The sequence below is a fragment of the Gossypium hirsutum genome, chromosome D02, assembly GCF_007990345.1.
Source record: "Gossypium hirsutum isolate 1008001.06 chromosome D02, Gossypium_hirsutum_v2.1, whole genome shotgun sequence".
Lineage (NCBI taxonomy): Eukaryota > Viridiplantae > Streptophyta > Magnoliopsida > Malvales > Malvaceae > Gossypium > Gossypium hirsutum.
The window spans coordinates 8,513,802-8,527,850 of NC_053438.1; the positions used below are offsets into that span (position 1 = coordinate 8,513,802).

Sequence of the window (14,049 nt, forward strand, 5' to 3'; positions counted from 1 at the left end):
AAATTTCTTTTTTTTTTTTGAAATAAATCACAGATTGGGCTTTATTTAAACTATTAATTACACAAATAGTCCTAGAAAAATAAATAGAGCAAGCCCAGTAACCAGACTAGGCCCAACGAAAGGAAAAACAAAACAAACTAAAAGGAAACCTAATCACCTAGAAAATGAAAAAGGAAACAATATCTGCAGCACATTAATTCAGCCGTTCCATCTGCCCAATCAGTCTCAAAAGTAAATACACGTTTTGTCACTTCAACTTCTTTACTTCTTCAAGACGTTTTGAATCACCCGAGAGCTTTGTATAGTCACTTTGATATCTGCCCTTCCCCGATTCCTTTCCTCCATCTCTCCCTTTTCCTGCTTCAATCTGGTTCTCTCACCCTTTCGTTTTCTGCTTGAAATTCTGCAACCCCAGGGACTCGTCCGACCAGGTAATCTCCTCCGTTACTCTTAATTGCTTCAGTTGCTAAAATATGCGCCAGGCTATTTGTTGATCTTGGGATATGCTCGAACTTACATTCCTTAAAATATAACAAAAGCTGATGGATGTCATGAATAAGCGCACTAACCAGTGATTTATCTGGGCTTTTTTGTTTTGTATTTCTTTATTATTGATAAAGAGTCTCCTTCAATAATAACTCTTTCCCACTGCATGTGAACTCCGATCTGGAGAGCTTTTCGACACGCAATTGCTTCCGCTCCGAAGGCTGAGGAAACCCTTTGATGAACCTCCGAACAAGATAAGAGAACTGAACCCTCTTTATCTCTGGCCACAACTCCGATATCCGCTTTATTTTGTCCTCTTTCATATGCTGCATCAAAATTGATTTTGACAAAACTGTCCATTGGTTTTTTCCATTTTTTAACAGTTATGGAAGTTTGTCGACTATTTTTACCAACTGAATCTAACTCTAAAATGTAGCTATTAACAAATCTCCCTATTTCTATTCCAGATTTACTCCCTTTGTTATGCAGTCTGTTATTCCTATCTCCCCAAATGGCCCGTACTGCAACACAGAAGGTCCGACGCTGGGATGCCGAGCTTTGTGTAAAATCCCAGAATAACCACTGTAGAAACCCCATCTGGTTTTCCTGCACATATTTATGAACACTGATATTGTAACAGGACATTCTCGAAAAAGATGTTCCATAGATTCAGATCCAGAGCCACAACGAGGACACATTGATGTATTCGTTAGTCGTCTAAGTAGCATATTAACGTGAGTAGCTAGGAAATTCCAAGAGATCTTCCAAACTGTAATTTTTATTTTTGAAGGTAGATCAAGTAGCCATAATTTCCTGTAGAAGTCCTTATAGTCAACTTGTAAAGCATAAGTTCTAGGATCATTTGCAGTACTTTGTAATAGTTTATAGGCGCTACGTTCTATGAACTCACCCGACGCTTCAGCACTCCATACTTGGAAATCTTCATGTGGTCTTTCAGCCAGCGAGGTATACTGAGAATCATCTCGGCTACATCCTCCGGAAAGGTATACTTTATCAATTCTTGTTTCCATGTTCTACTGCTTGAATCAATTAATTCCGCAACATTACTATCATTCAAATTCGTATTTAAAACTGGTAATCTATCACGCAGTAAAACTGGAATCCAATAATCACGACTGAACGAAATATTTGTACCTTTAGCCACCCTCCAACATAGTCCCTCAGCTAAGACACCCTTAGTAGCCCAAATACATTTCCAAGTATACGAAACGTTATTCCCCAATTGTGAATTTAAAAAATTAACTTTTGGAAAATACTTTGCTTTTAATACTTGTGCTACTAAAGAATTTGGATTGTTCAAAATACGCCACCCCTGTTTAGTTAGAAGGGAGATACTAAATTGGGCCATATTTCTAAAACCCAATCCATCCTCATCTTTAGGACGGCATAAATACTTCTACTGACTCCAATGAATACCTCTTCTTCTATGCGCTTTCTGCCACCAAAATTTAGCAAATATGTTTTCAAATTCCCCACAAAGAGTCTTTGGTGGTAAGAAACACGACATAGCATAGGTTGGAATGACTTGTAACACTGATTTAATAAAGACTTCTTTACCTCATTGGGAGAACAATCTAGTACTCCACCCATCAATCCTAGTAAAAATCTTCTCTTTTAAATGCTGAAAGGATTCCCTTTTTCTTCGACCAACCATATTCGGAAGCCCCAAGTAACGGTCTCAGTTAGTTGAGATCCTAACCCCAACTTTACCGATGCTTCTTCCTGCTTCATCAGATGTATTCGTACTAAAAAATATTTGACTTATTGAAATTAACACGTTGCCCAGAACACTCTCCATATTCCTTCAAAATATCCTTTAGTACCCTGGAACCCCTTCTCTGATGCTTCCCCAAACAAATTACAGTCATTTGCAAAAAGCAAGTGTGAAATTTCTAGACCTCTTCTGCTGGCTTTTGCACCTTTTAGCATTCCCGCCGCTGAAGCCATTCTCATCAAAGCTGATAATCCCTCACTACAAATCAGAAATAAAAAATGGCTCAAAGGGTCCCCTTGACGCAAGCCTCTAGATGGTGAAAAGATTCTTCCACTTCTTCTATTAATATTAACTGCATAGGATGTCTTGGAAACACAATTCATAATCAGCCTAACCCACTCTGATGTGAAACCCATTTGTAATATTACTTCCTTCAAATATCCCCACTCAACCCTATCATAAGCTTTGCTCATGTCAATCTTTATTGCCATATATCCTTTTTTCCCTGTACGCTTCTGTCGAAAAGTATGCAAGATCTCGTAAGCTAGTAGCACATTGTTTGTTATTAGCCTTCTCGAAATGAATGCACTTTGAGTTGCATCAATACATCTTCCAATAACAACATGAAGTCGGTTTGCAATTGTTTTTGCGACCATTTTGTAGATTACCGAACATAAACTAATCGGTCTAAAGTTAATAATGCTTGTGGGATTTGGGATTTTTGGAATCAGCACAATATTTGTATGATTGAAATTACCAAAATTGGCGCCGTTATTTAAGATATCCAAACAGAAATTTGTTGTTTCCTTACCTATAATATGCCAGAATTTCTGAAAGAAAATAACTGGAAATCGTCATGTCCTAGAGCTTTTGTAGGTCCCATTTCCTTTAGTGCCGCATATAGTTCATCTGCTGTAAATATTGACATTAGCTCTCTATTAATATCTGACGAAATATTTTCCTTTATTCCCGATAAAAGATGTGAGCAATCCCCAACACCTTTTGTCGTAAAGAGCTCCTGAAAATAGGAGGAAGCTACTTCATTAATCTTATTTTCTTCATTAGCTTCTCCTCCCTCAAACTTCTCCAACCTGGATATTGAATTTATACGTCTTCGATATATAGCAAACCTATGAAAAAAGGTTGAGTTCTTGTCCCCTGCTTTAAACCAATTCGTCCTTGCCCTTTGTTCTCAATACATTTCATCTTTATCTATTTCCATAGGTGGATCTTGGTGTCAAGAATTTCTGCCAACATGTTATCATTCCTCTCTTCTCCTATTAACATATCAATCTACTTTGATAACTTTTTCTTTAGTCATTCTCTTTCTTTCTTAATTGTTCTCGCCCAAACTAATAAATCTGCTTGCAATTTTCCAAGTTTCTCGTCAAAAGTACCTGTTCCTGACTCCCAAGATTCTCTGATAGCTTTTTCGCACGTCTGTTCCATTAACCACCACGCCTCAAATTTAAACTTTGAATTACCCTTATAATTACTATCGCCATCTGTACTAATTAGAAATGGACAATGATCAGACATTGTGTAAGAGAGATGATTAACCTTACCTGTCGGAAAGAAAAGCCTCCATTTATCGTTTATCACCCCCTAATAAGTCTTTCTCTAATATTTGTCTTTGGTAAATTTACCTTTTCCCATGTAAACCATACTCCTGAATACCCTAGATCTTCTAATTGACAATTTTCTAGGGCCTCTCGAAATGTATGCATTCTACTCTCGTCCCTTGCGACGCCCCCACATTTCTTAAAAGAATACATAATCTCATTAAAGTCACCACTTACCAGCCATGGATAGTTTTTATCAAGCCCCAAATTCATCAATAGATCCCATGAATCACTCTTCTTGTGGACATATGAAGAACCATAAAACCCTGTAAATCTCCACTCTTCTTTAACCTGCTCATGTTTAACCAAAACATCAATGTGATTTTTAGAAAAACTCCGTAAACTAACTATCAAATCTCCTTTCCATGCTAAGCATAATCCTCCTTTTGAGCCTTTACCCTCAACATCAATTCCATTCATAAAACCGCAACTACGTCTAACTTTTTCCATCTTTTGTTTATCAACTTTATTCTCCATTAAGAAGACCACTTGGGGATTATGCTGCTTAAGGAAATAACGCAGCCTTCTTCCAGCTCGTGGACTCCCCAATCCATGGACATTTCAGCTTACGATTTTCATTGCGTCCGGTCGGCTTGCCTATTGGTAGCCGCCAATCTCAGTAAGTCTTGCACCTCAATGTGCTCAACGTTGTTTGTCTACACTGTCTTTAAAATAGCTTGTAAAATCTGCATCTAAGGACTTCCTCTTCCTCGTGTAGTTTTCAGCTTTTATTGTTGTTGCACCAGAATGTGTACTTCTCAGCATCTCCCCCCTTCCTTTAATCTTAAATTTTCCTGTGAACCCCCCAAATCAGTGTATCCTTCCTCAGCACTTTTTAATATTGGGCGTCTTTCTTTCCCCTCCAGTATAAGAGCTTTGCACCCCCTTCTACTTCATCAAACTATTAAATTTCATACTTTCTTTTCCAACTAATCTTGATTTTGCTTTTAAGGCCACCAAGTAAGGAGTATTTTCAGTAATTTTGTTTTTCCTTGTAGGTGGCATCTGAGTGCAATTACTTATCCCATGCCCCATTCTTCCACATCCGAAACAGAACAATGGCAAATTTTCATACTTAAAAGGGATCCATACTTTACTAACATAATCAGTAAAGATAAAAATACATCTTCTAAGTGGTTTTTGAGCATCCAAATTAATTCTGAGTCGATAAAATTCTTCACTAATTTCAAATCTGAGAACCCCACCAAACGTTCCACCAATAGCATGCAATAGATCTTTCTTATCGAACTCTAGAAAACACGATTCAATTTTTATCCAAAACGGGGTTGAAGCAAGCTTGATCTGGTCCCTCTACACCGCTTGGCATAGTCTGTCAAACAAAATTAAACTTTTATGAAAGAGCCAAGGCCTCCCCTCCAAAATCAATTCCAGATCTTCTTTCATCTCAAAAATTATTAAAAATAAATTTTGTCCCACCACCTGAATCTCAAACTTTTTCCTTGTCTTCTATATGCCTTTCATATGAGCCCTAAAATTGTCTGGGTTATACAGCTTTTCTGTCCAAACCGTACATATCAGTGTAGGTTTGGAACTTGGTACCACCATCGAGCCTTTGACTGATAACTGAACTAGTTATTCGGCAAGAAGAGAGATCTCATCCTTCCTCTCTCGGTCGTCGCCACCACTTGCTTCCATCCCAAGTCGCAACAGTTGCTGCTATCTCTAGGACTTCTTAGCAAAGTACTCTTGGGAACAGAGAGAGTTTAAGGGGTTTTTTTTAACAATCAAATTTCTAATAGAACTGATTTTTTATATTTTATTTAAACAATTTATAACAACTTTTCACTTATAATAACATTTAAAAATATGAAGTACATTCTCTAAAATTTAAAATAAAATTATAACTATTTTATATAAACAAATTTATTCATTATAATTTATTAAATAAATAATGTATAATTACCAAATTTTAATACTTTTTAGAATATCATATTATTTGCTTAAGGTAATCTGTATTCTTCAAATATAAGAATATAATTCGAAATCTAAAATTACTACAAAAATATAAGATTCATTGGACCAAACTCCTCAAAATAATTCATAACATAGATCACATTTCATTTAAAAATAACATAATTTAGGACAAATCAAAAGAGAAGCAAATTTAGAGAGTCCAGCTAGGCTGCTTTCTCTGTCTGCCAGTTTGTCTTGTTTTAAGACCAAATCCCTTCGAAAAGCAGAGACATTTAAGAATCTAAATTACTCATCAATTCTTCACCCGTGACACACAGGAATTACAACCCGTGAATCCTCAGGTGATACGTGCCACCTTTTTATTTCACCTTCTCACCATATTCATTTCAACCAGATATATCTGCATGTGAATTTTGTTCATGTTGAATTTTGGAACACTGATGATGCTACAGATTACCATTCTGCACCAGCCTAAAACCACCACCTTCGGTTTTTTTTCCGCCCATCATGGAGGCCCCACGAGCACCTAGCCATAAACTAAACTGGCCCGGCTGGCAATGGCTGGTCCCATCACAATGCACCAACCAGAACAAGCAATGGTGCATACTATGGCAATCCTATGTGGCATAGCTCCTAGCCACAAACTCAACATATTCAATGCTTTTTTTGAGCCAGTAGAGTGCACTATTTCGAATCCTCTCTCACCAACCCCCCCCCAACTTTTTGAGCCTTTAAACCCCCACCCGTGAACCCATGCATGCATAAATTCCAAGTCATGTATCAACCACTAACCTCTATAAAAAGCCTCTTCAACTTCACTCTTTAACTTAAACGCAACCAACATTGTCACTCATTCTTCTACTACATTTCTTCAACAAAATACCTATGCATGCATGTAGCTGCTCGTCAACACCATCTTTGGATTGATTCTTTTAATTGTGTCAGGTAATTTTATTTTATTTTTACACTTGATTAAGGCATTGGGATATATGTTTCATTAGTATTGGTTTATTGGACGAGAGTTTCTTATAGGGTAATTTTCGGCTTATGGACCATATATAGAATTGGATTCACCCGTGACTGGTTTAAATTTATTTCCGCTGTCGTCCAGTTTGTAGTACATGTTTCCTACATCACTATGTATGGCCACAAGAGCTAAACAACAACAGAGAGTCACGAGACTTGTTGCTTTTACATAACCAAAAAAAAAAGAAACCCCATTTTTCATCATACATTTTTCTTTCTTTTTCTTTTCATCTCCACATCGACTAAACCAGCTAGCTTATCTAGAAAAGTTTCATGAAAGAGCAGTTTAGGCCATAAATGGTTTCACGTGATCAAGATCATTGGAAATTCCTTATCAGCCTTTGTGTATAAACAGAATTCTATAAGAAATACAGGGATTTAAATTGCGGGAACGGATACGTTTTCCGGTCATGTTACATAAAACATGAAGCTTAAAATGGAAAATGGTTAGTAATACTGCAGTGTAATGTAATGGATGAAACTTTTTGCCCCCGTTGAAAGCTTGAAATATGAAGAAAATGTCTTAAAAAGATTGATCTTGAGGTTTTTGTCACTTTATTCTAGAAAATGTAGGCCGCAAAGACGGTTCACAAGCTTACAGTAACCTTGATCAAGGGTCCAGGATACAGTCCTTGGCAACATAAGCCGTAAAAAAACAGTGGGGAATTAAAATCCAACAATGAAGAATTGAAGAAACATAAGGATCTCTGTCAGGTCCACAGACCACGTGACCTAGAAAAGCAAAACAAAGAGGGAAAAAATCAATATAAAGCCAACAACCTTCTGCCAAATTAGCCACAAAAAGGCTAGCCTCCCAAATGCATTTCAAATATTTTATTCGCATTGATTATGATATAGCTATCAACCAGTATTTGACATGTGTCTTCAACTATCACTAAAGAACAGCTTTGATCTCTGGAATTGTTGTTAAAGAGTATAAATTAGAGGTTATGGTCAAGCCTTTCATCTGACCCTTTAACTCATTGCATTATGTATATTTGTTTTCTTGAAAATTGAAACTTTGGAATCAGATTTCTGGTTTTTACTTCCTATATACATTTTCACAGATTGATTTGGCTTCAGCTTATTGTCTGCTGCTAATGGAACTTGGTCGTGGATTATTATTCATTTGGATTTTGGCAATTCTTTCCTTTCATCATTGTTCAAGCAATGCAAATGCAAGATATCATTACCACAAGAAGCATAAACCCAAAGGCTCCCCTGGGAAGTCACCTGTTCATGTCCCTGCTCCTCCCAAAAACTCTGACCCTCCATCTATTCCTTCAGACCCTTATCCCAATGATCCCGGGGATACAACAGGCAGCATCTTCGACGTCACTTCTTACGGTGCGGTGGGGGACGGTTGTTCAGATGACACTGCAGCATTCATGGAAGCATGGAAAGCTGCTTGTGCAGTAGAATCAGCCACTGTTTTGGTTCCTTCAGATAAAGTTTTCATGATCACTTCCACTATCTTCCCAGGGCCATGCAAACCTGGACTTGCCCTTCAAGTGAGAATCTGATATCTAGTTCATCATCTTCCTTTGTTTTCCTTAATTCTCAGTGACGGACAGTTTTTGTGTCATTGAATGTGATAGGTTGATGGGGTCCTAATGCCACCGGATGGACCTGATTGCTGGCCAAAAGCAGATAGCCGTCAGCAATGGCTTGTGTTTTATAGACTTAATGATATGAAACTCACTGGGAATGGTGTCATTGAAGGAAATGGACAGAAGTGGTGGGATCTCCCTTGCAAACCTCACAGGGTATCCATTTCCTAATCAACTCATCAATAATTACTTGTTTCAAGTTAAATCATGCACATCTAAATTCTAGTGATGTGACTATATAGGGTCCAAATGGTTCAACTCTGCCAGGACCTTGTGACAGCCCTACTGTAAGTACATAAAAGAAGTTTAAGTTCTTTAATTCATGATGTTCAAACCAGCTCACTTGTTCTATTTCTTGCTCTTGCACTTTTGTTGATTCAGATGATCAGGTTCTTTATGAGCTCCAATTTAGTAGTCAGTGGCATAAAGATCCAAAACAGTCCTCAGTTTCATATGAAATTCGATGGGTGCGAAGGGGTTTTGATAGAAAAACTAGTGATATCAACCCCTAAACTTAGCCCGAACACCGATGGAATCCACATTGGAAACACAAAATCTGTTGGTATATACAATTCAATGATAAGCAACGGTAAGGAAAATGGAACTTGTGTCTATCATACTCTATTGAACAGTTTATCCTACATTGTACTGTTTATGTATTATTCCTTGCAATGATCCAAGTCTCATGATTTTAAATAGGAGATGATTGCATTTCGATCGGTCCAGGATGCTTGGATGTGCACATTGAAGGTGTTACTTGTGGTCCAAGTCACGGGATCAGGTATACTAGCCCTTTTGTAAATCGATTTCGGCTTACACAATCCATTCTCTTATCTTTGGATTGGTTCGCAGACAGTTAAGAGCGGTCTCTCTATCATTTTTGGAACTAAATGAAGATATAAATGAAACTGGTTCTGTTTTTTTAAACTAATTAGAGTGACTTAACTGAGAGAGTTTATTTCTGCAGCATTGGGAGCCTTGGGGTGCATAATTCGCAGGCATGTGTTTCGAACATAACCGTTCGAAACACAGTGATAAGAGAATCAGACAATGGGGTAAGGATCAAGACATGGCAAGGGGGCACAGGTTCTGTATCAGGCATATCATTTGAGAACATCCAGATGGAGAATGTTAGAAACTGCATAAACATAGACCAATACTACTGTTTGCAAAAGGCATGCCTAAACCAAACATCTGCTGTTTATGTAAGAGATGTGCAATATAGGAACATTAAAGGCAGCTATGACGTGAGAAATACTCCGATCCATTTCGCGTGCAGCGACACAGTGGCTTGCACGAACATAACAATGGCAGATGTTGAGCTTATGCCACACGAAGGTGAATTAATGGAGGAACCATTTTGTTGGAATGCTTATGGAATTGAAGAGACATTAAGTATACCCCCCATTGGTTGCTTACTGAAAGGGATGCCGCATGTCATAACAGAGAGTTCTCAGTATAGTTGCTCAAATGAGAATGGTAGATTTTAGTGTTTTATATATATTAATATTAATGATTGCATAGTACAATTTATATAGATAGAGGCCGAGGGGGAGAGATGACATAGCACAATCATCTGAATATGTATTATATAATTGGTTTGTTTTGTGGTGTTGGTTTAGGCTTCTTTCATCCCTTTAAGGGGGTTATTTATCCCTTAGCGTGTGATGAGATGAGATGTGCTGGTTTGTATACCAAGTTGGGCCTAGAGTGTTTTATCCTTTAAAGTTTAAATCCTTACATAGAAGTATTTATTCTTATTGATATTAATTTCTGGCTTGCAAAAGGTATAAAAATTCTTAGCAAAAAAAATTCTTAGTAAAAAAATGGAAAAAGCAATTAAGGCACCTACTTGAGCGGTTATGGGTAGAAAAAGAAAACAATTAGATTTTTTTTTTAACGAAAATCTTTAGTTAACCGATTTAATTGTTAATAAAACTGTTGTGGTTGATGGAGCACATATATTTTAAAAATAAAAAATCTAAAAAAATATTTTAAAAATTACTAATATATTAGATCCAATTATAAATATAAATTTCAAATATTGTAAAAAATATACAAAAAATATTAAATATGGAAAAATAAAAATGATCATAAGTAATTCTCAATAACTATAAAAATTATAAAAATCTTAAAAAGTTATAAAGAGAAGCTAAAAATGAATTTGAACAAATGGTTATTCAGATTCATTCTAACGTAACTTTTAAATATTATAAAATATATATAAAAAATTATTTAAAAAATCTAAAAAATATGTCAAATAAAACTTAAAATTTAATCCTAATCTTTTCTATTTTAGTATTTTCCTTAAAAGGTATCATCAACATGTACATGCAATCACACCAATTTTAAAAATAAATTATTATAAACTTAATAAGCATACATTATACTTTTTAATTATAAATATTAAATCTCAATTTTTATCTCCAATTATTTTATATTAGATAAATAATTATCCAAGTTCTAGATTCATTATAGATATAAATATTTTAGTATTTTTTATATTTTTGAAAATAAAAATTTAAAATATAAGGATGTGGCGTACCACATCAATAATTTATTCACAAATCAACTCTTCTAATCACGTTGTTAACAGTCAAATTGATAAGATTCCAACTCCTCATTACTAATTTTTTATTTTTTAGTAAAACCCTATTATTTTCTATAGGCGAAAATGTAACTTTTGAGTATCCAACAATTTGAATTGAATATTTTCCTAGAATTTCTTATTAATTATAATACAAAATATTCACGAATGTCCTAGAATGAAATGTGCTGTCGTTACAGGCTTCTAGATAAATGTTCCAGAAAAATGATTTAAACCCAGGAAATAGAAAAATCTTGTCCATGCTAGAATCCTCCACAACTACAACTATAAATATCCATTTCAAGTCCCCTACATTCTCAGACAAGCAAAGCTTAGATCGACAGCTTTTAAGACAAAATCTTCAAGGTTTCTTCATATATTGCTCTTATCTTGCTTCTGAAAATGTCTCTGATTCCAAGATTCTTCGGCAACCGGCGCAGCAACGTGTTCGACCCATTCTCACTTGATGTTTGGGACCCATTCAGGGACTTCGCTGTCTCTACGAAACGGACGCCGGAAACCTCAGCCTTTGTCGACACCCGGATCGACTGGAAGGAAACCCCGGAAGCCCACGTGTTCAAGGCCGATGTGCCGGGGCTTAAGAAAGAAGAAGTGAAAGTGGAAGTGGTAGATGATCGGGTGTTGCAGATAAGTGGGGAGAGGAACGTGGAGAAGGAAGACAAGAATGATACGTGGCACCGGGTTGAACGGAGCAGCGGCAAGTTCATGAGGAGGTTCAGGTTGCCTGAGAATGCCAAGATGGATCAGGTTAAGGCTTCCATGGAGAATGGGGTGCTTACTGTCACTGTACCCAAGCTGGTAGTTAAAAAGCCTGATGTTAAGGCTGTTGAGATTTCTGGCTAAAAATTTGCAACTTTAAAACCAGTTTGCTCGAAATTGTATGTTTGACGCTTGAAATAGGAGGCTTTTTTGAATGCAGTGAATAAAACCAACTTGTTAATTCATAAGTTATCCCTTTTCCAGTTGCCACTCTCTGAATTATAAATTTTCTTATAAAAAAATGTTTTTCATTCTTTAATAGCTCAAAATTCTATATTTTTTTAGAATTCAAAACTCTAATCTTAAATTGATGGTAAGGTTACCTAATTATAATAGATTTACTTTCATTCAACTATTAATTTTTATTTAATTATTAACTTTTTAAATCAAATATTCTAATGATTCTCTCGGGAAGCTGACATAATTTTTTATTATTGTAAAAATAAATTTAAATTTATTTATATATATTATTAATTTAATCTTATTTTTAAAATTTTTTTAAAAAAATCAAGTTAATTTCTCAATAAAAATTTTGAAACTTTATAAAATTCAGAAAATAAAAAAATAAAAAATAAGTCTAGAAATTACTGAGAGCTAAAAACTGTATTAGAAAGCTGGCAGACAACTATGACTTACCAGAAGCACCTATCCGGAACATATTGGATCAAGCTAATTTTGTGATAATATACTGCCATCGGAAATTTATAAATCGACGTGGACATTAGAAATTTAATATTTATATTTAAAAATTAATAATAATTTGTATTAATTTCATAACAACTTGCTTTTCAAATGGTATAACCTTTTTAACTTTATAAAAAAATTATTTTAATTCTTTATTTAATTTTTCGTTTTCCTAATTTTTAAATTCTTCATTCTAAAATGAGTGGAAAATTTTAATTTTTTAACTCCTGCTAATGTTACATACACAAGTGTCACGTGAGTAACACTTCAATATTTAATTAAGTTTTTAAAATTTAAAAATTTTAAAAAGTTATAAAACTATTTTTAAAAATTAAACATCATTAAAAATTATAAAAATATTTTCTTAATAATTTTTTAATTTTAAAAAATCAATTAAATGTTAATATGTCATTTATATAGCAATTTACGTGTGTGCCACATAAGTAAAGTTAACAAGCGTTAATTTTTTTTATCTATTTTGAGATGATTTGACAAAAAATACAAATTTAATAATTAAAAGAGACGAGAAATTAATGGAAGGTTAAAATAAATTTTTTATATAGCCGGAGGGAAAAAATCATTATACCAAAAAAAATAACAACAACATTAGAATTTTTAGAAAATAAAATAGAAAATATCATAATAAAATTTTAATATTTTTAATATTTTTAATAATTAATAATTTATATATTATTACCATTTTTAATAATTTTTAGAATTATTTAACATTTTTAAGAATAGATTATTTGGTACACTAGCAATATATATATTTTTTATTCTACAAATAGTTTTAATAAATATATCAAATAATACACTTGTCAACCCCTAATATTATTTGTAGAGTTTAGAAACTCAACTGATAATATACCAAATAATCCCCCTTTTAACAAATATTAAGAATTTACATTTAGAATTTATCTAAATTCATTATAGATATAAATGTTTTTATTAATACATTTTAGTTTTTTTTAAATATATGCTGACGTAATTATTCACAAGTCATGCCATGTGTCAATTGTCTGTCACATAAATATTATTAATAATCAAATTGGTTAACTAGTGATATTTTTAACGGAATAACTTAATTAAAATTTTTTGTCATAACAACTCAATTATTATTTTAAGAACTCAAATGATTTTTTTTTAAAGATTAACTAAAAACTTCAGACCTTTTATTTAATTATGGTTTTGATTTTAATGCATCAAGGAGGAAAATCATCACATGGACAATTATTAATTAATTATTTTTTTGAAAAGTATTTTTAAAAGGTGCATGAAAAAGTGCTTTAAGATTTAAAATTGAAGTGTTTAATATTACAGTTAAAAAGTACTTTCGAAAAATAAAATATTTATTTTAAATATGATATAATAAATTACAAAAAATAAACATTTAAATAATATTTAAATTTGTTATATTACAATATCTCAATAAAATATAAAAATAATTTATTGTAACCATTATTAATATTTCAATATATGAAATACAAATTTGAATATTTTTAAGTAATTAATATTAATTATTTATAAAATTTAATTTGAATATGTAAATTATATTTTAAATATTAAAAGGTCAATACAACTAAA

General features: G+C 33.7%; 3 protein-coding genes across 5 annotated transcripts; 2 read left to right on the forward strand and 1 right to left on the reverse strand.

Annotated features, from left to right (window-relative positions):
* Positions 1 to 291: 291 nt before the first annotated feature.
* On the forward strand, positions 292 to 10,178 carry LOC107910548 (polygalacturonase At1g48100). Of its 3 annotated transcripts, XM_016838406.2 has the most exons (9): positions 292 to 431; positions 954 to 1,048; positions 1,127 to 1,490; positions 7,872 to 8,315; positions 8,403 to 8,570; positions 8,657 to 8,701; positions 8,796 to 9,003; positions 9,114 to 9,195; positions 9,382 to 10,178. In XM_016838406.2, the coding sequence occupies exons 3-9, from the start codon at positions 1,431 to 1,433 to the stop codon at positions 9,902 to 9,904; spliced, it is 1,530 nt and encodes a 509-aa protein (XP_016693895.1). In that variant the 5' UTR covers positions 292 to 431; positions 954 to 1,048; positions 1,127 to 1,430; the 3' UTR covers positions 9,905 to 10,178. The 3 variants fall into 3 exon arrangements, with proteins under 3 accessions (XP_016693895.1, XP_040944168.1, XP_016693896.1); XM_041088234.1 differs by lacking the exons at positions 292 to 431; positions 954 to 1,048; positions 1,127 to 1,490 and adding exons at positions 6,021 to 6,723; positions 7,369 to 7,751; XM_016838407.2 differs by lacking the exons at positions 292 to 431; positions 954 to 1,048; positions 1,127 to 1,490 and adding an exon at positions 6,021 to 6,723.
* On the reverse strand, positions 425 to 1,131 carry LOC121214494 (uncharacterized). The gene has a single exon (XM_041088235.1). The coding sequence runs from the start codon at positions 1,129 to 1,131 to the stop codon at positions 577 to 579; it is 555 nt and encodes a 184-aa protein (XP_040944169.1). The 3' UTR covers positions 425 to 576.
* An 849-nt stretch (positions 10,179 to 11,027) lies between the features above and the next one.
* On the forward strand, positions 11,028 to 11,966 carry LOC107910546 (17.5 kDa class I heat shock protein). Its single transcript, XM_016838405.2, has one exon. It carries the CDS (start codon positions 11,404 to 11,406, stop codon positions 11,863 to 11,865), a length of 462 nt encoding a protein of 153 aa, XP_016693894.1. The 5' UTR covers positions 11,028 to 11,403; the 3' UTR covers positions 11,866 to 11,966.
* The last annotated feature ends 2,083 nt before the right edge of the window (positions 11,967 to 14,049 follow it).